The sequence below is a fragment of the Polyodon spathula genome, chromosome 10, assembly GCF_017654505.1.
Source record: "Polyodon spathula isolate WHYD16114869_AA chromosome 10, ASM1765450v1, whole genome shotgun sequence".
NCBI lineage: Eukaryota > Metazoa > Chordata > Actinopteri > Acipenseriformes > Polyodontidae > Polyodon > Polyodon spathula.
In genome coordinates this window covers 20,497,067-20,524,774 of record NC_054543.1, presented here as the reverse complement: position 1 = coordinate 20,524,774, position 27,708 = coordinate 20,497,067, and the positions used below count along the sequence as shown (strand labels likewise).

The window sequence follows — 27,708 nt, the reverse complement described above, 5'->3', positions numbered from 1 at the left end:
ATCACACCTGGTGGCTAATGGGTTTCTAAATGCCAGATTTTTCTTGGTCTTTTCTTCTTTTTCTTGGTCCTTTTTTTTGTGTTTGTTTTCCAGATGTATTTTGCTTCATTAATTTGAAATCTGATTAATTCCACCAAGTTTAACATTTCCTCTGAAAAACCTGCTGTATCAGGTTTTACTCTGAAAAAGAGAACCATTGCTGTTCTTTTCAGAAATTTCCCCTGCTCTAAAACAGCAGCCTCTGTAATTTGTTCCATTTTTTTTTCTATCTGTAGCTAAATGTGCCAGGTCTACTCTTTTGTTTTATTCATGATTATTTAAACTAACACTCAAACAGTGAATTATTTTTACAGATTCAACACTTGTCACTGCTATGCCTTACATAAGAGATTCAGTTGCACATAAAAAGAAAAATGGGCAATTCAGTGTCTCTTTTTACTTCCTTGCTTACTGCCCATTTTAACCATGTTAAATAAAATAAAAGAAGAAAGCAAGGGATTATTGTTCTACCGTTTGTGTTTTATATACTCGCTTTCTTGTTGTTTCTGACTCGGGTTAGCATGCACGGTGCAAAATCAGATTACTTTGGCATAGACTGAGAAAGCCCAGTAAGAACACCTTTTGGGAATGCTATTTTGTAAATTGCCAAATACTGTATAAAGTTGCTTTGTTTTAGAACAATTTTCACAGATTTTCTTTGTATAATATACACGTCGTACCATACTTTGGTGTTTTAGACACACGATGTGCCTGTTAATTTCTAATGTTAATAAAGCAACTACCATGTAGTATAATGACTCCCTATGAGATGTTTTTACATCCGAGATGGACCCCTGGAACCAATTAAATCAGATATGACAGATTCTACTGTACCTGCAAGGGTCCTATTGGATTATAGCCAAATATAATCTGAAACATCGGAGGATAAAATTGTATGGTAAAATGTTGGTGCAAAGTCATGGCAGTTCACCCTTTAAAGTGACAGATAGACAGACATGAACAGCACATAAGGGTGCCAATTTATAATTTTTTTTTTATTATTTTTTAACCCTAAAAATACAGACTGCTGTAAACTCATTACAGAATTCTGATTTTGAACTTTTACAGTTGATGTCTGCATGTATTGCCAGTTTGGATTGGTTTGACTATACTGTAAGGTATATAAATATAATCGCTAGTAGTGCAGAGTACATTTTCTGGCTAAAAACAAACAAACAAAAAAAAAGTAATTACCGAGAGGGTCCTGTTTTTAATATGGATCAATTGATTTGACTATATACACATATACATACATACATACATACATACAGTGGCTTGCAAAAGTCTTCAGACCCCTGACCAATTCTCTCATATTACTGAATTACAAATGGTACATTGAAATTTCGTTCTGTTCGATATTTTATTTTTAAACACTGAAACTCAAAATCAATTATTGTAAGGTGACATTGGTTTTATGTTGGGAAATATTTTTAAGAAAAATAAAAAACTGAAATATCTTGCTTGCATAAGTATTCAACCCCCACACATTAATATTTGGTAGAGCCACCTTTAGCTGCAATAACAGCTTTAATACTTTTGGGGTAAGTATGTACCAGCTTTGCACACAGTGTCGGAGTGATTTTGGCCCATTCTTCTTGGCAGATTTGCTCCAGTTTATTCAGGTTGGTTGGACGACGTTTGTGGACCGCAATTTTCAAATAGTGCCACAGATTCTCAATGGGATTGAGATCAGGACTTTGACTGGGCCACTGTAGGGCATTCACCTTTTTGTTCTTGAGCCATTCCAGTGTTGGTTTGGCCTTGTGCTGGGGATCATTGTCCTGCTGAAAGGTGAATTTCCTCCCAAGCTTCAGTTTTTTAGTGGACTGAAGCAGATTCTTTTGCAGTATTTTCCTGTATTTTGCTCCATCCATTTTCCCTTCAGTTGTAACAAGATGCCCAGTCCCTGCTGATGAGAAGCATCCCCACAGCATGATGCTGCCACCACCATACCTTACTGTAGATATGGTGTGTCTTGAGGCATGGGCAGTGTTAGGTTTGCGCCACACATATCGCTTTGAGCTTTGGCCAAAAAGCTCTATCTTGGTCTCATCTGACCACAAAACCTTTTCCCACATCGCAGCTGGGTCACTCTCATGCTTTCTGGCAAACTCCAGACGTGCTTTCAGATGGTACTTTTTGAGTAACGGCTTCTTTCTTGCCACCCTCCCATACAGGCCAGTGTTATGCAGAGCTCTTGATATGGTTGACTGGTGCACCATTACTCCACTCCCAGCCACTGAACTCTGTAGCTCCTTCAAAGTGATTGTTGGCCTCTCTGTGGCTTCTCTCACAAGACTCCTTCTTGTTTGAGTGCTGAGTTTTGAGGGACAGCTTTTTCTTGGCAGTGCCTGGGTGGTGTGATGCAGCTTCCACTTCCTGATTATTGATCCAACTGTGCTCACTGGGATATCCAAACACTTGGATATTATTTTGTACCCTTTCCCTAATCTATGCATTTGTATTACTTTATCTCTAACTTCTGTAGAATGCTCTTTGGTCTTCATTTTCCTTCAGATTCACAGCCTTACCAATGATCCTTCAACAGTGGGGTTTTTATCCAGAAAATGTGACAGCAACTTTAATGGTTCACAGGTGGAGGCCAATGGTAAGGTAATTGTGTCCTCGTTAGGGCAGTTTCTTTCATCTGTGCAAACTGGGAGCTTCCACAGCACAGGGGTTGAATGCTTATGCAAGCAAGATATTTCAGTTTTTTTATTTTTCTTAAAAATATTTTCCAACATAAAACCAATGTCACCTTACAATAATTTGTCACAATTTTTAATGTTTTCAGTGTTTAAAAATACAATATCAAACAATATAAGAGAATTGGTCAGGGGTCTGAATATGTTTGCAAGCCACTGTATTACACACACACATACATATATATATATATATATATATATATATATATATATATATATATATTATTACTAATATATATAATATTACTATATTAATACGGCATGAGTGTGGGGGTAAATCATGACTTCCAATGATTATATTTTAAATTATTATAATTGGAAAACAATGCTCTGCCTGTAAACTGTTAATGGTGGGGGTGTGTACGTGTGTGTGTGTGTGCTATTGAACAGTGCTTGACAAACCAGTCAAGGCTAAGTTCATTGTGTTAAAGTGTTTTCCTCATATTGTTTTCTTCTCAATGACTGGCATTCTGGATTGTCCCAATCTCTGATTATTAAAATAAAATTGAATACACATTTGTTTGATAATTTAGAATAGAATGTTTCGTTCTCATTATTGTGATTGCATAACTGTTAGTTTGTTTAAAATGAATACACTATTTTCAATTTGTAAAGCTCTTCGAGACCATTGTTTGACTATTTATGCGTTGCCCATGAAGAACCATTGTGCTTTCTCTTTGTACCACATGTAATTGACCATTTACTTATAAAGATAGATTTAATTAAACTATTTCTTTTTGTAGTTGCTGTGGGGAGCTCAGAATTCAAAACTAAGCACAATCATTATTGTGATGTCACTGCTGCATGCTGGCCTTTGAAATACAACAAATAACAGACTTTGGAACACCCATACTTTTTCAGTTGTAAGAACTTACTGTGGCTTCTTAGGCCAAGTTCTTCAGACAATTTCAATCTATTGGTACCGAGACCTGCCCAGTTTGGATTAACAGTGTGTTGGTATTGGAGAGGCTGTTGTAAATACTTTGAATGTCTCTTAGAGTGGGGGTGATCATGCGACCTGTGAGAGCGATGGCAGCTTTAGGCTTTTTTCTCCTTGCCTCTCCCCGCTTAATTTGCTTTTTAAGGAGGGCTTAATCCCTTGCTACCTTTCTGTTTTCTATACTATTTGATGTCTGAACTGTCCAAGAATGTCATCTTTGTTGAAAGAGACCTAGCTCTCACTCTTCTCCTTCTAAAGGGGGAAAAAAGTGTGGTGGTGGTGTGGTGTAACCCTGTCTTCTAACACATACTGTTGATTAAACATTTCAGATATCTGGGTATTGATATCCTCCTATCCTTACATTCCACTGTATCAAATAATTTTAACAACATTTTTGTTCAGGTGAAATCAGACTGAGACACATCTTCCTAATTCGCTACAGGCCCACATCTCTTATTAAAATGAGTATACTTCCTTGCGTCAATGTTTTCCAGGTCAGTGCTCCCTCTTTCTCCCCTTCCTGAATACTGGGACGAACTGCACACTTTGATATCTAAATTTATGTGGAAAGGTAGATTGCCACATATTAAATTTTCCACTCTACAGCAAGAGAAGATTTCGGGAGGTTTATTGCTGCCAAACTTTTTAAATTATATTTTTGATCATTTATATTACGTCCACTTACTGTCTGGCTTGATCCTGATGCTCATGTCTCATGCACTTACTAGAAGAGAAATTGGTATCTCCATACAGATTAAAAGATCTGATTTACTCAAACATTCCACTCATGCACTGCAGATTTAGAGTTAATTACTATATGGCGTTCTATTGAAAGACAAAACTCCAGCTAAAATGGCATTCTCTCACACCTATCTTTAACTATGCGGTCTTATCAAGGGGTCGTCCTTTCTTTCCCACTCTGGAGAGTAGGGGAGTACATATTCTTACTGATATGTTTAATACTGGTCGCACATTCCAGGATATACAATCACTGTACAACTTACCAAGCTCTTCCTTTTTCTTTTGTCTTTGATAAAAGTGCTTGCCTATGGGGTTCCCTAGGGTGCACTACATTACCAGTACATCCACTCCATGATATGTTGAACACGGGGTAAAACAAAGGGGCTGGTTTCTTCATTATATGAGTGTCTTTTAAAAACCTCATACAAATCCTTAGTATGATTTGGAATAATTACCTAGCTTCCTTAGATGTTGAGGGTAATTGGGATACTGTCTGGAATAATTGCAGGGAATGTGTTCTGTTCGAATAGGCCCTAAAGCTTACCTGATTACCAGGTTCATTTAAAAAAAAAAAAAAAAAAAAAAAAAAAGAAAACAGTGTGAGCTAATTCACTTGCCTCTATGGGGTTTCACCCTAGCTTTCTGGTCAGGACTGAAGGAGCTAACTTGCTTTCACCTTAAATTCTCATTTAAAAAAAAAAAAAAAAAAGAGAAGGAAAATGTTGCTGCTGTTAAGTGGAACTAATAAAATACAAGCTACACCCATCTACATTTCTTGAAACAATCTTTATTATCCATAACTATTAAACACTATTGATTTAGTGCTTAGATTTATTCTTATAATTGACAAAATATTACCCATGGCAAATTTTTGTTATTTTTTTCACCCAAGGCATTATTCTTTGTGTTTTGAACCTGCTTTACTATTCAAATTCAAACACAAACAAATACGATTTCAGTGTAACTAAAATAATCGTTCTAAAGCTAAATAATGCAATAATGGACCACAATTGTTTTATTAAAACTAAATTCATTCATGACTGCAAAATGTAATCAAATGATGTGAATAGTCATGGCAGTTGAGGTCTGCTCTTATTGTTGACTATAGGGCATCTCCCGGAAACTGAAGAGACCTCCCATGACCTCTTTGACCCGATAGTATGTATGTATTTATTTATTTATTGTATTTATATAGCACTTTTTATACAAAAGTATCGCAAAGCACTGTACAGTACAGAAAAATCAGAACAAACAACAATTCATTTGTATAGCTTGTCACACATACAACTGCCACAGTTAGACCATTTAAATAACAGTATACAGATAATATAAAAGCAGCAATTTTAAAATTACATTAAAACCCGCTAAGATAAGAAAGCCATTTTATAAAAGTGTGTCTTGACTTGAAAACTGTAACGCTCCCAGCTTCCCTGACAAACTAAGGCAGAGCATTCCATAATTTAGGAGCTCTACAAGAAAAAGCCTTACCTACCATGTTGCTGTTTTTGACCCTAGGAATAAGCAGCAGACCCGCATACTGTGATTTCAGAGTGCAGTTTGGAAGATACAGGGTCAGTAACTCCTGCAAATAACTAGGTGCTAATCCATTCAGGGCTTTCTAAGTTAACAGCAAAATCTTAAATATCTATTCTACACTGCACAGGGAGCCCATTTAAATAGGCCAAAGCAGGGTAATAGGTTCACTTTTCCTGGTTTTAGTCAGAATTTTAGCGGTGGTATTGGGACACATTTTGGAAAAACGTGCATTACAATAATCAATTCTAGATTAAACAAATGTATGCATTAGTCTCTGCATCAGATACGGAAATAATTGGTCTAAGTTTGGCTTTATTTTTTAAATGGTAAAAAGATACTTAACTTCCGTAATTTGAGTCTCTAAACAGGGCCACAGCTAGAGTGGGCAGCCGCCCAGGGCACAAACTGTTTTGGGGGGTGGAGGTGGGGGTGGAATGACTGTTTAAAAAAATAAATAAATAAATAAATAAAATGTATTAACCCTTGTCATATCTCGGCTGTTCAATCACCAGTCTTGTTTTTTTTTTTAATTGAAATGACCTGCCCACATCTGATTCCTATTTACTTTGTTTCTGTGTGTATTTAAAGCGATGGATAATTATTTCGCTATAGTCTTTTTGAATAAAAAAATAAGCTATATATATATATATATATATAAAATGAGACCTCTATACACACAAATACATTTATTTTATCACAAACAGAATAATATTATATATTAAGTTTCAATTGTCTTACAGCTGGTCTGCATTCACCATTTCTGCCTTTTTTTTTTTTTTGTAAAATACACATCACAAAACCTTGTGTAGCTCTGCAACTGAACAAGCTATTATAGTTATTACTGTATCAATATCTGTACATACCCAAAACTCCTATAACGTTGGGGGGGAGGGGTTGGTAGGGGAGCAAATATTCCCTGTCCCAGGTGCTGAAATACCTAGTTACTGCTGTATCTCCAATTGATAGATCAGGATCAAAGATGACCCCCAAACTCTTAATTTCTAATTCAAGTTTTGATGAGAGACTGCAAGGGTTGAGCTCATGTAATCACACATTTCCTTTTAGTTGGTTCTGTGATCCCAGTAGCATAGCCTCAGTGTTGTCTGAATTCAACAATGCTTGATGTATGCAAGGCAAGTAGCTAATAACACCCAGGCAGATTTTCCTGGCTTTAGGGACAAATATAGCTGGGTATTCACTCCTTGTCTGCGGATAATGTGACCTAACGGTAGCATATATAATGAAAACAGCAAGGGACCTAGAATGGAGCCCTGTGGAACACCACAGACAACTTCCGATAATGTCGATTTTACCTCCCTGATAGAGACGAACTGAAACCTATCAGAAATATAAGATTTGAACCTCAGTTGTTGAAGGGGGAATGAGAGTGGTAATTATTTGAGTCTGTTCAGATGGTTCTCCTTATGCCCTGCCTCTCACCGCACGAGCTAATTTTAAGGCATGGCAGGATTAGGATTAGGGAGGTAAAATAACATTATAATTTAATCATTTAAAGAGGGTGCCATTTTACAAAGGCAGGATTTTTGGTTTGGCTGGTTTACCATTCTGCAGTGAAGATGAGTCTGGCTGTCTGGAAATTTACAGGGGTATTTGAAAGGTTCCTTCCAGTTTAATACAGTATCCCAAGTTCACGTTTAAAGGTGATTTCCTGGGGCACTGTTTACTGCATTGTTCTGTCGGTTGCCATTTTGTACACTTCATCTACGCCATTCTTTTAAAGGTAGTTTCAGGTGGCAGCAAACCGACTTCATTATTTATGATAGGTCAAGTTTGGCTTTCTTGTACAAGTAAAGATATTTTGCTTTTTAAAGCCCAAGTTCTTCCAGTGCTATTGATACTCTAATGCTTGCCTGTGTGTTTTGTTGTGTTTTGACAGATTGCTGCCCAGATTTGCCGTCAAGCAGGCCTGGTTAAGAAGTCAAAAGATGTCATGGACTACAGTGCTGATAACTTTGCCATTGTGTTCGCTGCTATGGGTGTAAGTAAAGGAAGAGAATGAAGGGTTTGTGTAGATTGCTGAAGGATTGAATGTATATGTGTCAACTAACCTGCTTGAGGTAACTTTAAAGCAACAGATAGTGGTTTAATTGTAACAATCTAAACAGTGGTGAATACAAATACCACTACGTTACAATTTTAAACCATCTTTCCCCATTTTTTTTTTTTAATTTGTTTTTATTTTTTATTGAAACATGTTAAAAACCAGGATTGAATGTTTGCAAAATGTAACTTTTTCCTAAATTCCTACAAAAGAGAGAAAAAAAATCTATCCACTTGTACCTCACTGGGATAAGCCACAGCCAGATTTTATTCGAGCACTCCTAGATTGTATCAGACAAGTGTTATAAAAATCCAGCTGTGGTTAATACTGGTGGGTTTTAGCTTGAAAATCAATCTCTTAGTGAAGGTAAAGTAATTGTAGCAAACAAAATAATTTCATAAGTCTTGCCCAGTTTGCATTCCCATTAGCTACATACAGTAGGTCTCAAATAGGGTGTTTATGTAAAAAATAACCCACGACAGGGTGTGTGGTGAGACAATTCTTACCGCTCGCCCTGGGTGGGTTATTTTGCTTATAAAATGACTACACTTTTAAATTGAAAATAATTATACAAAATAGCTTTTTTAAGGAAAAAAATAAGAAATATATTATGTATCCTTCCACTGAGAAAAAAAGTCTCTAAAGACTGTTTGATTGTAACATATTTTGTACTTTTAATTGCCAAAAACATTACATTGAACATTGCCATTTATAGTAAAATTTGAGATGAAATGGAATTTGGGAATTGAAAGCAGACTGATTTCCCACATCTGAGGGAGGATTCACGGAACAGCCAAACACTGCACTTGACGTCGAGGGAGGAGCTTCCGAGTGTTTGTTTATTTATGTTTTTGTAGGAAATGATCCTGCTTCACACCAATGGACGGTAACTGGCATAATTTCCCTAGATTGTAAACCAGCATTAGATGATATGTGGACTAAACGACTTCCATGTCAGTTTGTGCAGTGCTGCAGTCCTTCCCGTCCGCGGCGAGCACAATAGAATTCTATATCGAAGCCGACCTTGTTTAAAAGCCCAACGGTTGTGTCAGCAGAGAGCAGGAGAGATTGTCATTTTGTTTTAAATATGTTTCTGAAATTGGAGGGTAGTGGTGAGATGTATTTGTTGTGTCTAGTTAGATACTCGCTAGTCAGTTTTATAGGGCGGTATTTAGTTTAAATAGATGCAACTCCTGCAAATAACGCATATGCTGAATGAGACTTGTGTGGTGATTTCTCAGATGGCTTTTGAATAGTGTTACTGCTACTGTTTGCCTCGGAGTTGTTTTTGTTCTGTTCTAATTCAGTAGCACAGTATATTTGCTAATTTTTCTGTAATTCTTAATGACAGAGATGGGAAAAAAAAAGATGTTGAATGATTTTTAAATGCTGTTTCAGTTGCATGTTGACATTTTTACCTACAGAAACAGTGTTTAGATAAGTGTTACTGTTAAGGTGTAGTAATATTAATAGATCAGGTAAGTAAGTTGGTCTATGATGTCACAGCCGTGGGTTAGACAATTATTACCGGATGGTCATGTGATCTTGTTCAGCCAATCACAGCATTTAATTTATCCAAGCCATTTTATAAAAAGAAACAGCATGCATGTTTGTTTGTCCATTTTAAAGCTTGACATCTGGTTCTACACTAGGTTAAAGACTATTTCCAGTTTTCTTGTGTGTTCATGCTTTACTTTCTTGGTCATTTCACCACAGCAGTGTCTTCTGGGTGAAAGGCATGTTACTGGTTGAATGGATATCAGTCAATAGGGGAACCAGCTGATTGGTTATTGACATGAAGTGCAAGTATAAAAACATAACTTGCAAACAGATTTATTTAAGCTAGAGTTGTATTAATATTATATTTTAAAAAGAAAATACATATTTCTTTCAAAACTGCACATTTTGAGATATTTTATAATAAATGGATGTGCATAGCAGACACAGTGTATGGAACTACAGTTAGCTATAATTACTTTAAGAGGTATAGTAAATCACCTGGTGGAAAACAGCACTTGGATATTATTTATAGGTGGCAAAGGGTGATTGTATTTATTCTAACAGTATTTAGATCATGATCACAGACCCTAGTTCTGTTTACAGTATTGGTACATATTTATTTAAATTCGATCATTGCTTACATTTTATATAAATGTAATTTAAATAATGAGAAACTCATTGTTGTGATAGGATAAATGGGCTACACCTGAATGAAAAGAACATGGCTAAAAAATAACCATGTTTTTTTTTTTAAAGAAAGGGATATTTCTTGTAAAGCATTGTTTTATGACCTTGAATTTGCTTGTGCTTTAGGTTAATATGGAAACCGCTCGCTTCTTTAAATCCGATTTTGAGGAAAATGGCTCAATGGACAATGTGTGCTTGTTCTTAAATCTTGCAAATGACCCCACGTAAGTAACTTTAATTTATTTAAAACACCTATTCAGATGCTTACAGTACAACTCTGTGTAGAAACGGACCAATTCAATTTGGTCTAGCATTGTGCTTGAATGTATACCAAGAAATCAAAACCTTGTGAAGGTCATAGGTAGCTGTCAAACTCTCAATAAAATATGAGTTCATTTTTATTACTGCAGCCTTCTTTTTTTCAATAGTATACCTTGAAAGTTTTGCTGCACAATAGTTCATTCTGTGTCATTAGTTGTGTCTAACAAAGATCTTCCTTTTGACAGCATTGAGCGTATTATTACCCCTCGCCTTGCGCTGACTACAGCGGAGTACCTGGCTTACCAATGCGAGAAACACGTCCTGGTTATTCTCACAGACATGAGCTCCTATGCTGAGGCTTTAAGAGAGGTAAATGTATACTTTGCTGTTTTAAATTAGGGCTGTGCAAATACTTCTATTTTCTGAGTAAATCCGTTTAACATGTTTTTATCAGAAACCTGTTAAAAATATGTTCATATTAGGAAAAGATGCCTTCGATCCCCTATACAACAGAGTACCAATCAATGGCAATGAACGTCCGCATTGATTTAAGTCTGTTGGAAGCTAATACTCTCTTCACCTGGGGCAGTGACATTTTTACTGCCATATGTCCTTAACAAGGCTGTAAACTGACGAAAGTAGAAAATGCCACTAATTTGTCACGAACAGGTGACCTTTTTCGAGAGCTGATCGCTCTGACTGAATTATCTGCTGCTGTGTATACTGAGAGATGTATTTCTGTCATGTTTATCCAGAGACTAAATCCTTCCCAGAACTACAATCCCACAGTTTACTGCTGAGATTACACATTTTAAAGTGAAATCCAAATGATTGGGAATGGGAATACAGATATCCACAGATAGTGAGTGTGTGTGTGTGTGTGTAGGTTAAATTAGATCATGACAGGTTCTGTATTCAATCACACTGTCAGATAGTTATTGATTGATAATCAATGTTGGTAAATGAAGGAACACTATTTGTTGTGTAATTAACACGTTTAAAAGTGGGGTTATTCCATTTAATGCCTAACTTAAAACATAATAAAGACATGATAAATGCAACATACGATATTCCTTCTGTAGGTAGCCCTTTTTATTCCTTCGCCATCCTGTGTGCATTGCACTTAAGCAAAAAACAAACAAACAAAAAACGTCCACAAATAACATTTACAAAAAAAAAATCTCTATCGGTGCATCTGTACTGCTTTTCTGTGACCTGTACTGTGCAGTAGGGGGTGAGATAAAGTCAGTGCTGTATTGTTTTGATTTAGGTTGCTAAAATCTAGTTTTCAGCATTGGAAGTAAAATAGTAGAAATGAACGACAAAGCAAAAAAAGCAAAGTATATTTTGATGATTGATCATGTCAAGATATTTCCCAAAGAAACTGTACATGCAGATGGAGGTAACTGTTTTACATATCTTAATGTGTCTTTGGAGAAAATACGATTGATTGCTATTTAGCTTCAGAATCGCATATTAAACAAGGCTACTACAGAGGCTGCTGAACAGAATGTAAAATAAACAGCTTTCAGAAACCAAACTGGAAAGTCAGCCCAGACAAAAAGTATTCCTGTCGGCAAGTTAAATCAGTACTACAATGATCTAGGGCAGCCACCTCGCTTCAGTTCAACCTGGTGCTTAGTTTTTCGAAGTTGGAATTTTAGACCCAAATAGCCACGTTTTCTTTGTTTTGACTCAGTACTAATAAAATTAATTATTGGATGGAACAAATAACATAACAACGAACATGCTGCATATACTGCCTTTATTAAGGTGTGCCAGATGCCCTTGGGTAAACAAGCTTTGGGGCTGTTTCTAATCGATTTCCACATCTGTATAACTTGCCAAAGCTTTGCCTTAACTTCCAACCAATTCAGTGGATGCAGAGCGTGCAGTCTCAATGCATGGGCAAGTCAACTGCAGGGGGATGCTGCATGCTTGCCTTTAACAAATGACAGAACTCTGTTTAGTAAGGAAGCAAGCACCACTATTTTTAGGCTTTATAGTGTTCTGAAATCCTAATTTTATTCTGCATCCTACCCATGAAAAATATATAAATTATTTAATAATTTATATATATATATATATATATATATATATATATATATATATATATATATATATATATATATATATATATATATTCCTTTCACAAAAATGGCCACTGAAATAAAAAGCCTTGACAAGTAAAGACATTGTTATTGTCCAATATCTTTAAAAAAGTGAGGTTTTAAAATGGCCCTCATCTTGCTTGGCTCACTGATGTGCAGCCATCTCCAGCTTCTTCAGTCGTGTTTTTTTTTTTTTTTTTTTTTTAACTTCCATTCTATTCTGGGATTTAAAACCATTCAGTCAGCTGTATAGTGAATTAGGTGTACAATTTATTTAAATATAAATAAGTCTTTAGTCACAGTGTTTAAGAACAACAAAATGTAAGAAATGAGACATATTATATTTAAGTTCTGGACCATGTAGAACTTGGATTCCCTTGGACAAAAAAACAACATTCACACACCGCGTCAGAAATATAAAACAAAGGTTTACTTAAGCATAAACAGGGGTGTACAACTAATCTAATATTATAGAAAGGAAATGCTATTGGTTAGATATATGCATGAATAGTATACAGTTCATTGATTGCATAGTCAAACAATTACAACGACCATAACGTCATTAGCATACATGGTTAATTTACTAATATTGAATATGTCTGATCACACAAAGTGTCTACTTTGCATTAGAATTTTCAATACCCATTTTTCGTTGTAATCGATCGTGTCGGTATGCACGAGAATTAATTCAACTTTTCAATCAGAACGGTAACATTCCAGTACCTAATTGACCAAATTAGAATCCAACATTGCAGTACCTAATTGAGCAAATTAGTTTTACCATGTTAATTTAGTTTAGACGTGATGTACCAAACTGATAATATGTTATCAACCTCAGTTGGTTATATATAAGGCTTCTGTTTTTCTGACTTTATTAATTGTATTTTTCGGTGATTTATTTTTAGCTATTTTCTAGTTTTATGTAAATTGTTTTTTTTGGGGGGCTTTCTTTTTGATATACTGTATGAAATTTAGTTTAGTTTTTTTTTTTTTTTTTTTTTTTTTAAATACATATAGTCGTAACCTAGTACTTGCATGCTTAAGTTGTACCTTCTGTCCTTTGCTGTCTTCCACAACAAAATCCCTAATGTCACAGGCACATTCTTCTAGGGTTTTTGTGTGTAGGCATTTTTGTACGTTTTGCCACAATTCTGTTTTAAATCCTCCATATTTTAACTGTAATACAGCTTTAAATCCTGTTAACAAGCTTTCATTCTGACTGTAATCTTGTTTTAAATCTTGCAAGCAGAGTCTACATTAGAAATGTAGGGATGTGCTGTCACTCGGTAGTTGGGGCGGGTTTAAAATATTCAGAATGAATCAATACTGGGGACCTACATTTAGGTCCAGGCTAACTCTGCTTACTTAAGACTTCAGACTGCTCTACAAGTATAAGAAGCTACTGTACTGTAGTAATGTTTTGTATTACCACTATACACGAGGACTGGCCCTCTTAATTAAAATGTTATTCAGATTCTGGCTCAAGTGAACAAAATTCGTGAGTTTTCACTTTGCTTGGAAACAAAAAAAAAAAGTATTCCGGGATATCAAGCATGAGGTTTGGGTGTGGTATAATTGGTAATGGGTAAATACCCCACCCTGGTAATTAATCACATAAAAACAGGATTGGCTTTTGAATCTTTTTTTTTTTTTTTTAAGGTTTCGGCAGCTCGTGAGGAGGTGCCTGGTCGCAGAGGGTTCCCTGGGTACATGTACACTGACTTGGCCACGATCTACGAAAGAGCCGGGAGAGTAGAGGGCAGAAATGGTTCAATTACACAGATCCCCATCCTTACCATGCCTAATGATGGTGAGTCGACTTGTGTGTGGTTGTGGATTAGTTGTTTTGGTGACAAATTTGCTAATCAAATTTAAAACCATATGTGGCAATGTTGCCCCGCCCCTGTGTGTATTTCTGTGTTGTATGTTGCGTGTTGTGTGTTAATGTTGGTGTATAGTCATTGGTACACGGGATATAAATGGGTCTGTGTAACACGAGTGTTTAAAATGTATATTTGTATTTAGGCACGAGAATTGCACAGCACTTCACATGCAGGTAAAATGTAGTAATATGCGAGCACAGGGAATTGCACTTATTAATTCATGTGCAGTTGTACCGAGACTGCAATTGAATGATTGATTAGCAATTCTCGGTACAGCTGCATAAAAGCAGCATGTTTTCACTCACTCTGGGTTGTGTGTTCGGTGAGTGGAGAAAGAGATTGGAGAAGGAGGTAACAGTAATAATAATAGTTAAAGTAAGAAAATCTCACCTTTTTTGTCTGTGTAGTCCATTTTGTTTGTATATTTATTTTGGCTAAAGTGTCGTCTCCAGTGTTTTGTTTGTCTTGCAACCTGTTATTTTCTGCTTGTGTAATCATTAAATGCTGAGAGCAAGTAAGCGCTCAGCTTCTCCAAAACTCCACGTCTCTATTTATTTTGTGTTCGTTCCTGTTTCTGGTCTGACGTCACCCACGGCAGCCATCTTTGTGACACCATATCAATCAAATAAAAAAAAAAAATGTATTTGTTTGCGTGTTCGGTGGAGGCAAGTACAGAGGGGAAGAGAGAGCAGAGGTTATGGCGGGAGGTGACATTGGGGTAGGTGGAGTAGGGAGAGGGGAGAGACAGAGAAAAATAGATTAAATAGTGAACAGAGAGGTCCAGTGGGGTGACAGAGAAGGTTGAGGGGCGACAGGCCCTGGAGAAGATGAGGTCCAGTTGATGGCCAGCTTCGTGGGTAGGAGGGGATGAAGAGAGAAGTTGAAGGAGAGGGAGGGGGAGGGAGAAGGAAAATGAGGATGGTGGGAGGGTGTCCTGCTTGACCCAAAGACTCAGTGTCCTGAAAAACCATCAAAGCGGAGAAAGTAATTGGTAATGGAGTATTTGTTATAAATAATAAATATTTATTTGTTCAACTTGATCTCCCTCTGATTTACTTTTTTAATATTGTTCAAAAGTTAGCTAAGCACTTACCTTGGGTAGGTGTTTACAGAGCAGCTCTTTTGCTGGTTCTGTGGCACCACCTGGTTTCAATAAGTGGTACTTTTAACACATGCTGAGACACCTAGTAAAGTTAGCGCCCTTAAATGAATATGGTGTGCATATTGAATAGCTCCTTCGTAGTATTTTGTGACATAATTTGCATACATGTCCAACCCTTAACATTATTCATTCTATTTAAATAGACTCAAACGTTGAACGTTTTCCACATGCTTATTTCCATGTGCTAGGTTGTCTGCCACTGGTTAGTGAATACAGCAGGTGTATGAAGCATGCAGTAAAGGGGCTTATTGCTTGCAAAACACATTATCTCTGTTTAGTGAATGAGGCCCACAGTGTCTAAATTGGAGATTAAATTGCTCAATGACCCAAAACCTTATCTGGAGCGCTGTTATTTATTTTAGTTTTAATTCTGTGCAAACTGTTCCAATTTACTATTTTAGCTCCTAATAGTTATATTTTTTAAATCTAAACTAAGTCTGTAAATGAGTTACATCATGATCATCCAGGTTTTTAGAGGGTTTGTATTTCATGGTATGTTGGTGTGACAGGGTAGCCGAGTGGTGACATCAGGCCAGAATGCAGGAACAAAAACACACAGGCAGGTACTGCAGGGCAAAGGTGCGGTGTGCACCGTTTATTTCAATAACAAAAGGAAATAAAATATTTTAACAAAAAAAAAAAAGAGCACTGCTCACGGAGCCAAATAAAAAGGTTGAAGAAAAACAAATCTCAAACACAAACAATAGGTCAGACCGGGCAATTGCCTTTACTGTTCCTATATACAGTGCCTGTAAAAAGTCTACATCCCCTTGAACTTTTTTCACATTTTGTTATGTCAGTACATCAGAGTTTCATGCATTTAAATGAGGATGTGTTCCCACTTATCTACACATGATACTCCACACTGTTAAGGGGCAAAAAAGTTTTTTATTGAGAAAAAAATAATATATTAAAAATACAAAACTGAAAGATCATAATTGGATAAGTCTCCACCCCCCAGAGTTAATACTTGGTGGAAGCACCTTTGGCAGCAATTACAGCTGTGAATCTACTGAGATAGGTCTCTACCAACTTTGCACGCCTAGATTTGGCAATATTTGACCATTCTTCTTTACAAAACTGTTCAAGCTCTGTCAAGTTCTTTGGGGAGTGTTGATAGACAGCAATCGTCAAGTCATGCCAAATATTTTTGAATGGATTTAGGTCAGGGCTCTGACTGTGTGGGCCACTCAAGGACATTTACCTTTTTGTCCCTTAGCCACTCCAGTGTAGCTTTGGCTGTGAGCTTTGGGTAGTTGTCAAGCTGAAATGTGAACTTCTGTCCCAGTTTCAACTTTCTTGCAGAGGGCAGCAGGTTTTCCTTCTCTGTACTTTGATCCATTCATTTTCACTTCTATCCTGACAAATGCCCCAGTCCCTGCCAATGAGAAACATCCCCATAACATGATGCTGCCACCACCAAGCTTAACAGTAGGGATGGTGTTCTTTGGGCGATGCGCTGCACTGTGTTGGGTTTGCGCCAAACATAACACTTTGCATTTAGGCCAAAAAGTTCCATTTTAGTTTTGTCGGACCACAGCATTTTTTACCACATGGATACAGAATCTCCTGAGTGTTTTTTTTATGTACTTCAAACGGGTATCAAGGTAGGCTTTCTTGAGTAATGGCTTCCTTCTTGCCACCCTACCATACAGGCCAGATTTGTGGAGTGCTTAGGATATTGTTGTCACTTGCATTCTTTGACCAGTCTTGGCCATGAAAGCCTGTAGCTCGTGCAAAGTTGCCATTTGCCTCTTGGTAGCCTCTGATCAGTCTCCTCCTTGCTCGGTCATCCAGTTTGGAGGGACGGCCTGATCTGGTCAGGGTCTTGGTGGTGCCAAACACCTTCCACTTCTTAATAATCGTCTTGACCCTGCTCCAAGGGATATTCAAGGCCTTTGATATTTTTTTTATACCCATCCCCTGATCTGTGCCTTTCAACAACTTTGTCCCAGATTTATTTTGAAAGTGTCTTGGTGCTTGTAATTGAGTCTTTGCTTTGAAATGCGCTACCCAGCAGAGGGAACCTAAAGGAACTGCTGAATTTATCCTGAAATCATGTGAATCGCTATAATTTAACACAGGTGAAGGCCACTTAACTTGGTGTGTGATTTTGAAGGTGCTTAGTTACACCTGAGCTAATTTAGGATTGCTATATAAGTGTGGACACTTATCCAACCAAGCGCTTTCATTTTTTTATTTTTAATTAATTTTCTACAAATTTCTAGAATTTGTTTTTCACTTGGAAGTTTTGGAGTAGGATGTGTAGATAAATGTTTTAATTCCAGGCTATAAGGCAACAAAAGGTGAACGTTTTGAAAGGGGGTGTAGACTTTCTCTTGGCACTGTATATATTTTAGTTTCGTTTTTATAATCGCCTTGCTCACTCTCGTTCCTGCTTTCCAACACCCACCACTAAGGCAGCGAGCTGCAGGCTTATATGCAGGTGACCATCTTCCGATTAGCAACAAATTAAAGCTAATTCGGGAGAAGGCCACCTTCTCCACAAGTTTTTTTTTAATAGTGGATGGGGCTTCCCATCCACCCTACCAAACAGCAAAAAATAAAAGAAAGCATTCAGCTATGCCGTCAATACGTTTTTAAATAAATACAAATAAACAATAGCACGGCTTTACCGTCATATTTACCCCTAATAAATCATAACGACAACTACGACAATGTACAGTGCCATGAAAAACTATTTGTCCCCTGACTGATTTTCTGCATTTTTGCACATTTTTCACATTTAATTTGGTCAGATCTTTTTGTGGGTTATAGTAGCATATAGAGGGAGTCTGAGAGTAAAAATTACACCAATGTTTGGTACTTCTTTCATTTGTTTGGTGTGCAAGGTAATCAAACATGCAATGTAGCTGTTTGAATACTTTGGTTAACAGTCAGGCCTGATTTGGGCCAGCCGTGCCCAATATAAATCTGACTAACTTTGGCCCTTACCATCAGAGTGAAGTTGTCAGCACACAGGTTCTAGAGGCACATCATGCCGTGATTAAAAGAAATTCCTGGAGACCTCTGGAAAAAGTTGTTGATATCTATCGGTCTGGAAAGGATTACAAAGCCATTTCTAAGGCTCTGGGGCTCCACCAAACCACAGTCAGAGCCATATTGTCCAAATGGAGAAAGTTTGGGACAGTAGTGAATCTTCCCAGGAGTGGCCGTCCTGTCAAAATCTCTCCAAGAGCAAGGCGTAAAATATTCCAGGAAGTCGCAAAGAACACTGGAACAACATCCAGGGATCGGCAGGCCTCTCTCACATCAGCTAAGGTCACCATCAGAAAGACACTGGGCAAAAATGGGATTCATGCCAGAGTAACAAGGTGGAAACCACTGCTCACTAAGAAGAATATGAATGCTCATCTCAAGTTTGCCAAAAAGCACCTGGATGACCCTCAAGAGTTCTGGAATAATGTTCTATGGACAGATGAGTCAAAAGTGGAACTTTTTGGCCTACATGGGCCCTGTTCTGTCTGGCGAAAACCAAATACTGCATTCCACAGTAAGAAACTCATACCAACGGTCAAGCATGGTGGTAGTACTGTCATGATTTGGGGATGCTTTGCTGCATCACGACCTGGACGACTCGCCATTATTGAAGGAACCATGAATTCTGCTGTATATCATAGAATTCTACAGGAGAATGTCAGGCCATCCGTCCGTGAGCTGAAGCTGAAGCGCAGCTGGGTTATTGCTGCTAAAGGTGGCATAACCAGTTATTGAGTCTAAGGGGGTGAATACTTTTTCACACAGTGACATTGGGTGTTGCATAACTTTATTTAATAAATAAATTAAATAAGTATCAAAATGTTGTGTTATTTGTTCAGTCAGGGTCCCTTTTATCTAATATTAGATTTTGGTTGAAGATCTGTTAACATTCAGTGTCGGAAATATGCAAAAATGCAGAAAATCAGACAGGGGGCAAATACTTTTTCACGGCACTGTATTTACACAAGCAGGGCTTTTCCCTGCCCCTTTTAATAATGTGCAGGGCTCTCCCCTGCTGCCCAGCTACAATTGGTGTTTTCAGTGAGATAATTTAACAACAGTTTGATATGTTTGGGACTGCTGATAGTGAGCTTATTATTGAAGGTGACTTTACATAGCCTAATTCTAATATTAAAGATTAAGTAGCTTCAAATTTCTCTCTCTCTCTCTCTCTCTCTCTCTCTCTCTCTCTCTCTCTCTCCCTCCCTCCCTCGGGTTGTGGAATCAGTGGGAGGAGTTTGCTGAGAGGGTGTAGTGCTAATCGACATGGGTGGTAGGAGCGGAATTTTGCTGTACTTTTTTATTTCTTTCTGTTTATTTATTTTCTCGTTTTCTCTGTGTGTTGACCTCATTATGGGGTCTTGTGAGGGCTTGGGGGTCTCGCTCGGGAGGGCTAGGGGCTCTCACTGGCCAACGCGGGGTACGCTGTTTACTGGACACCAGTGTGTTGGTAGAGTAGAGCCTGCTGGCAGTAGGAGAGGAGGTGGGAGTTACAAATATCATGTCTGCATCCTGCATGAACAAGTGGCTTGTCATCTTTTTAAGAGCTGATACTTGCAAACAAGTCAGTAGGAGAAGGGTTTTCATTAAAAGGTGAATTTGTTCAGAAATAATAATGTCCAATGCTCCACCTTTTTTAAGAAATGAAATATTGTAGAGGGAATTGGCCTGATATGGAAAGTTAGTGTCTCAAATTAGCAACATTTCCCTGGGTTGTAAAAAAGATACCATTTAAACATTTTCGGAGACAGGCTTTCTTGCTGCTAAAAAACCCAGGGCAAATTATTGATGTTGCCTGGAGTTTAAACTTTGAAGGAACCCATTGTGTTGTGTTTGATATAAATGATAATATGCAGTGTTTTAAGTGTGGAGAACAGGGGCATCTAAGAAGAGCTTGTCCGAGAAAGCATGCTAGACCTGAGGCAGGACAGGAGCAGGGTGCTGCTGGCGGGGTGGGTGTTGGGGATGAGCAGCAGAAAGAGCCGGCTCCCACATCGCAGCTGGAACTGGAGCCTGAAGAGGCAGGAGGACAAAAAGCTGAGCCACCACAGGAGATCAAGTAAAGTGACCCAGCCACAGCCAAATGTCAGATACACAAGGCAGCATCACTGAGGCAGAGCTCTGAGTTTGTGCTCGAGGGGAGCCTGCATTCTCAAACTAGGGCTGCCCTCCCTCCCAGTGCAGAGGGAGAAGGGGGTAGCGCTGTCGGGCTCCGGAATGGGTTCGGAACTCAGAGCTGTGCAGGTTTCTCCTCTCCATGAATCTCAGGCAGCAGAGCAGGCTATGGATGCGGTGAGAGGAGAGGAGATTAATGCTACAGAATCAGAGCCAGTCACGGAGGAGCTGATGCCTGGAACGAAGCGAGCAGATGGAGGACGGCCAGAAGAGATGGAAGGGGAACTTTCTGACTCCTCCTTTATCTCGGACACCCTGGTGGACAGGGTGAGGGGGCAAGTGCAGAGATGGCGGAGACTGCTGGCTCAGCTGTCTTTCAGGGGGAGGGTCCTAGTTATCAACAACTTGGTGGCCTCCATGCTGTGGCACAGGCTATTGTGCCTGGACCTCCCCGGGACCTGGCATGGGTTTGACAAGCACTTGTTTTAATTGCAAATTCTAGGATCAACAAGACAGGACTCCCATCTTTTTATCAAAGTGTTTTTAATGCCTGGCGAGCAGTGAGAGTGGCTAGAGGTAAGAAGCCCCTATTCTTTAATCTACTCTTCCCTGTGGAGTTTTTTTTCAGTTAGTGGTGCTCTGTGCTAGCTTTGTGAAGACAGCAGTGACCAGGCTGGCCAATCTGATAGATCTTGAGCTCTCCCACTGGTTAACTGCTGCCCATCTGGTTGGGCCGCTGGGCTGGCATTCGGAGAGGTTGGCAGGGAAAATGAGGAGTGGGCTAAGATGCTCCCTCTCCCCAGGACTCGTGGCCTTGAAGGAGGAATGGTACAGGGCAGAGGCAGGACTCCATCTTCCCTGGGCTGCTAGTGTCTCCAGCAGTAGGTGAGGAAGGAGAGGGAGATGAAGGAAACATAATTTTAACATTTTTAAAGAAACAATCTTTCACACAGCAGAGTAAAATGTTGTGTCAGCTGTGTGTAAACCAGTTACAGGGGCTGGTAGACTAGGTGGAGGGGCAGAGGCTAGTGTGGAGAGTGCTTTAAAGCTGCCCATCACCAAGAGAGCAGGAATCTGGCAGTGGAGGATCCTGCACTATATAGTGTCTATAGGCAGGTTTCTTCACAGGGTTGACCCCAGTATCAGTGCAGTGTGCTGTTTTTGCTCTACATAGCAGAATACTTTCCACATGTTTCGTGAGTCTGAAAGACTGAGGCCAATTTTCCATCTCATACAGGAGCTTCTGCAGGGCCTAGGCTTTGTTTTTAATAAATAATTATTGGGGTCCCCTACAGTTTTAAAATAAGAAACATGTGTTTTAATCAATTTTCTAATAGGTCAGGCAAACTGGCAATTTTAAAATCACGTGAGAACAAACTCTCTGGATCCGGGCTAACCAATATCAGGGTGCAGTTCAGGGTGTTGGTGGTCAGAGTGGATTTTGAATATTTCAAAGTGGTCAGTAACCTGGGAGGCTTCCAGGAGAGGTGGTGTGTGGGAGATGCAATGTGTGCTGTGAGTGAGGAGGGTGAGCTCTAGTTTTAATTTTTCTTTGTATTTTATAGTTTTGCAGTGTTTCATTTTGTATGTCTGTTTTTTTAACAGAAAGAAAAAAACTGTTTAGATTTTTTGTATGGCTTTTATTTTTATTGTGTTTTTTTAGTGATATTTTATGATCCTTTTTGTTTGAAAAACTTGATGTTGATTTTGTAGGATTTTAATACTGATGCACTGGGGAGGTTTTGGCTGTTTCCCGGAGGCAGCAAAAATCTTATTTTTGTTGTGTTTTACCTTATTGTAGTTTTAATGGATTTTAATTGGAATGGTTTAATAGAGGATCTTAAAAGTCAAGTCCAGTCTTTCTCTCTCTCTCTCTCTCTGGCATGACTACAGCAGAAGTATTGTGAAATTACAAAATAAAATAATAAAAAATAAAGAAAATCATCATACAAAATGATTACAAATTAAAATCCCCCCCACAGGTCTATCTTATCATAGTTTGATCAGTTTGAATATGATTATCCCTACTGCACATGTTTATTCTTCCTATTGGCATTTTACACGCAACAAAAATATAAACGCAACATGCAACAATTTCAAAGATTTTACTGAGCTACAGTTCATATAAGGAAATCAGTCAATTCAAATAAATTCATTAGGCCCTAATCTATGGATTTCACATGACTGGGAATACAGATATGCATCTGTTGCTGAAACATGAAGTGATGGCAGCGGATGAATGGCATGACAATGGGACTCAGGATCTCGTCATGGTTTCTCTGTGCTTTCAAATTGCCGTCGATAAAATGCAATTGTGTTCATTGTCCGTAGCTTATGCCTGCCCATACCATAACCCCACCGCCACCATGGGGCACTCTGTTCACAACGTTGACATCAGCAAACCGCTCACCCACACGACGCCATACACGCTTTCTGCCATCTGCCCGGTACAGTTGAAACAGGGATTCATCCGTGAAGAGCACATTTCTCCAGCGTGCCAGTGGCCATCGAAGGTGAGCATTTACCCACTGAAGTCGGTTACGACGCCGAACTGCAGTCAGGTCAAGACCCTGGTGAGGACGACGAGCAGGCAGATGAGCTTCCCTGAGACGGTTTCTGACAGTTTGTGCAGAAATTCTTCAGTTGTGCAAACCCACAGTTTCATCAGCTGTCCGGAGTTGCTGATCTCAGATGATCCCGCAGGTGAAGAAGCCGGATGTCAAGGTCCTGGGCTGGCATGGTTACATGTGGTCTGCGGTTGTGAGGCCGTTCGGACGTACTGCCAAATTCTCTAAAACTACGTTGGAGGCAGCTTATGGTAGAGAAATGAACATTCAATTCTCTGGCAACAGCTCTGGTGGACATTCCAGCAGTCAGCATGCCAATTGCATGCTCCCTCAAAACTTGAGACATCTGTGGCATTGTGTTGTGTGACAAAACTGCACATTTTAGAGTGGCATTTTGTTTTTCCCAGCACAAGGTGCACCTGTGTAATGATCATGCTGTTTAATCAGCTTCTTGATATGCCACACCTGTCAGGTGGATTGATTATCTTGGCAAAGGAGAAATGCTGTCTAACAGGGATGTAAACAAATGTGTGCCCAAAATTTGAGAGAAATAAGCTTTTTGTGCATATGGAGAATTTCTGGGATCTTTTATTTCAGCTCTTGAAACATGGGACCAACACTTTACATGTTGCTGTATGTTTTTGTTCAGTGTAATACTAAACTTTTAAATTATTTTGTGAATGATGGAAGAGGCAGAAAGAGGCTTTTTTATCACTGAGACAATGGTGAGACGCGAGTAAAGTTCAGACCGACTGTTTTATCAACATTACACAATGAATGCTACAAAGAGCACTAGCGAGGCAATGAGAGAGCTATTACGTGTTGTGGGTTTTTTCAGACAGTATATGGCTGAGGCTGTGGATGGGTCTGAGGGGACCCAGCAGTTCCTCCAGGGGCTAACACAGGTTCCAGCACAAGAGAAATAGAGGCTGGAGAGTGCAATGACCTTGCAAGAACTCTCTAAAGCTCTGGAAGGGCTCAACGCGAGCAAAGCATTCGGAAGATGGACTACCTGTTGAGTTTTATGAAACTTTTTTTCTGGTCTGAGTTGTGAATTAACCTGTTGGAAGTGATGGAGGAATACATTGTGGAAAATGAACTGCCACTTTGCTGCCGGAATGCGATACTGACTCTGATGCCTAAGGAAGGGGACTTGTGTCTTATTATGAACTGGTGACCTGTAAGTATTTTTTGCTCTGACTACAAAATCTTGTCGAAGGCATTGGCAAATAGACTAAGCAGAGTAATGAGCACTATTGTGCATTCAGACCAAACGTACTATGTACCTGGCTGATCAATATTTGGGACTTAATAGCTGCCTCCAAGCTCTTTGGTTTTAAAGCTGGATTGCTTTCTCTTGATCAAGAAAAAGCTTTTGATGTTTTTAGGTCATTTGGCTTTGGTCCGAATTTTTGGGGAAAAATTAAGTTGCTCTACAGTAGCATTTTTAGTGTACTTAAAATCAATGGTGTGTTTTGCTCTCCTTTTAAGATCCAGAGGGGAATTCACCAGGGTTGTTCGCTATCAGGAATGTTATATTTTCTGTTGTTTTGAACCCCTAATGGTAAAATTGAGAAAGATATTGAACAAATATAACAAATAGAAAGACATTCAGATAATAGCAAAGAGCTTGAGTGTATTTGAAAGAGTATCAGGATAAAAGTAATGCTTTTCTAATTGGGGAGTGGGACAACAGCCGACCACCAGAATTACCATCAGGGCTTAAATGGCAATTGTGGTGGTATTCAGTATTAATAGAGTAGTATTCAGATATCTGGGAGTTTACTGGGGAGAGCAGGTACGGGATCAGGTAAAAGGCCGACCTGGACAAATGGAAGTGGCTTTTAATTAAGCTTTCGTATAGAGGAAGAGTTTTAATTGTTAATAACCTGGTCATGCCATGCTGTGGCATAGATTTAATGTGTGAGGATCCCCCTCCATCTCTGTTGGAAATTCAGAGACTTGCTGAGTTTCTTTTGGGACAGTGCATTGGATAAAGCAGGGGGTGTTATTTTTGCTTGTAGAAAAATGAGGGTAGGGGCTAATGGACATAATTAGTAGAATAATAGCTTTTAGAATCCAGTCGCTTCAGAGGCTGCTGTACTTTCTAGAACTGCTACCCTGGAGAAGAGGTGCTTTTGCGTTCTTTCGTTTAGTGGGGAGGTTGAATTTTGATAGGCACCTGTTTTTTTTGGATAATGGACATAAATGGATAAATCTCTCTGTCTTACCTGTGTTTTATAGGATGGTGCTGAATGCGTGGAAAGTTTTTTAGAACGAACAGAGGTTTGAAGTCTTTAGGATTGTACTGGATGATTGAAGAGCCTCTAATTTTATAATTTATTGTTAAAATGCAATTTTTTTTTGTTTTGTTTTTGTCAAAGAGTTTTATGTTTTACTTTAATTTCCAGAGGAGTAGTTAAGGTCAGTAATTGAATTAATTTGAAAAGCCCAGAATCACTAGCAAGTGAGCTGGGTTTGAAATCAGTGTGTCTGGTGGAGGGACTTTTAGTGCAGCTCAAAGCTGTTTTGTCTGCAGAGGCGCTACTGCAGCTGACTCAGTACCTGCATTAGGTCAGACCAGTGACATCCCAGGGTAGATCCTACAGTTTGGGGAAGGGTACAAGGTTCATTGCGGGAGGTGGGAGATATGTATCAGGTGTATATGTAAGGTGTTGCATTTTAAAAATTTTAAAAACTTGCCTGATACACTTTGGCGAGAGAGGTTACAGGTAGAGAACTCCATCACATCTGCATGGAGGAACCTGTGTAGATCACCAGTTTCTAAGAGTGGGGAATCTACAGTTACAGTCTACAGTGGAGAGTATTGCACACCATTGTGGCCATCAGCTCCTTTCTCTCCATCATTCATCCTGGGGGAGAGGATACATGTCAGTTTTGCTTGACAGGGAAATAGTTTTTCATTTTTGTTTTGTCCTTGGTTAAAGCCATTGTTTGAGTTATTAAATGAATTATTTAGTGGTTTGGGTCTGAGTTTTACTCAGACTAATTTTATTTTTGGGGTGAATAATGTTAAAAGAAACAAAAACCTGTGTCAGTTTGTAAGTTTTCTACTGAGCCAGGTGAAATGGCAATTTTGAGAAGTAGAAAAACTAAAATGAATGGAGTTTTAACTGATGTGGTACTGCCTATTTTTAAAGTATTGGTAACCGCAAGAATTAAAGTTGATTTTACTTTTTATAAATCGGTGTACCAGCTAGAAATGATTCAGACAATTTGGGCAATTGGGGAGGTGGTGTGTTTGGCGGAAGATAATAAATTAATAATGTGTTTGTAATTATTGTAATGGAGAGGGTTTTGTATGGACATTTGTGTTTTTCTTTTTTCTATAATGGTTTTTTGATATTAAATTGATGAAAGATATTTTTATTTTTGAAAAATCCTTTATCTGTCTATCTGTCTGTCTGTCTACCTATCTAATTAACAACTGATGAAGGTTTTTTTAAAAAAAAAAAAAACTGTTTTCTGGAAAAGGTGGAGAGCACAGAAAGATGTGTACTCCTCTGTAAGGCAGTGGTGGGATGTGGGTAAGATAAAAGTGTGGTCTCTGTAGTACACTAGGGATGCCTTTAGGAGAGTGGCTTGGAAGCAGACATTTTAGAATTGCAGCAAGTTGTTAAAGCAGGCAAAAGTAATGTACTCATTGAAAGGTTTAATTAAAAAAAAAAAAAAGTTGTAAGATCTATTAGACACAAAAAGTACAGGGCTCACGTTATCAAAAGTATAATTGAAATGGATGCACCGATGCGGAAGCAGCTATCTTCTTTGTTTGTGTCTGTTATCTCGTGGTGCAGGGGCTATGTGTATTGCTCAGATTCTCCCCTTTTTATTTATTTATTTATTTATTTATTTATTTATTTATTAGTTTTTTGGCTTTTCTCAGACTGTAACAGGGAGAGATCTGTGCTGACTCTGCTGGCGTGTTCACGGGCTGCAGGAAGAGGGCGGCAGTCGCCCAACAGCCTCCTGTGAGTCATGGCAATGACACGGGGAGGTGGTAAAGGGTGTGTGTGGACTTTCCCCCTCTCTGAATGGCTGGGAGGCGGGTCTTGGGTGATTGTTGGTCCTATAAAATAACGCTCTGTTGTTTCCTCAGGTCTGCCCACTTAGACGCACCAAGAGTGCGGAAGCTTTGATTCAGGACCGGGAATCAGCCGGGAGAAAAAGAAATTCACAGCGAGAAAGAGAGAGAGTGGGGAACCCTTGGGCAGACCCCGGCATATTGTAAAAGAGCAGGCTAGATAGCCGACAGAGTAGGACGGTGATCTGGGTCGTGCGGGTAGCGGCGACCGGGATAACGCTGCCGAGTGCAGCACCTTTTATTTGTAGTTTTATTACTGTTTTATTTTCCCTTGTTCTTTTCGCCTTCTGTTTTCAT

The 27,708-nt window shown here is 38.8% G+C and overlaps 1 protein-coding gene across 1 annotated transcript in view; it reads left to right on the top strand.

Annotated features, from left to right (window-relative positions):
- Window positions 1-27,708, top strand: part of LOC121321915 (V-type proton ATPase subunit B, brain isoform-like) — a 91,692-nt gene that overhangs the window by 39,900 nt on the left and 24,084 nt on the right. Inside the window, exons 7-10 of the mRNA XM_041261305.1 lie at window positions 7,859-7,960; window positions 10,337-10,434; window positions 10,717-10,840; window positions 14,242-14,392. Coding sequence (XP_041117239.1) covers window positions 7,859-7,960; window positions 10,337-10,434; window positions 10,717-10,840; window positions 14,242-14,392 — 475 coding nt within the window. The remainder of the gene's footprint in view (window positions 1-7,858; window positions 7,961-10,336; window positions 10,435-10,716; window positions 10,841-14,241; window positions 14,393-27,708) is intronic.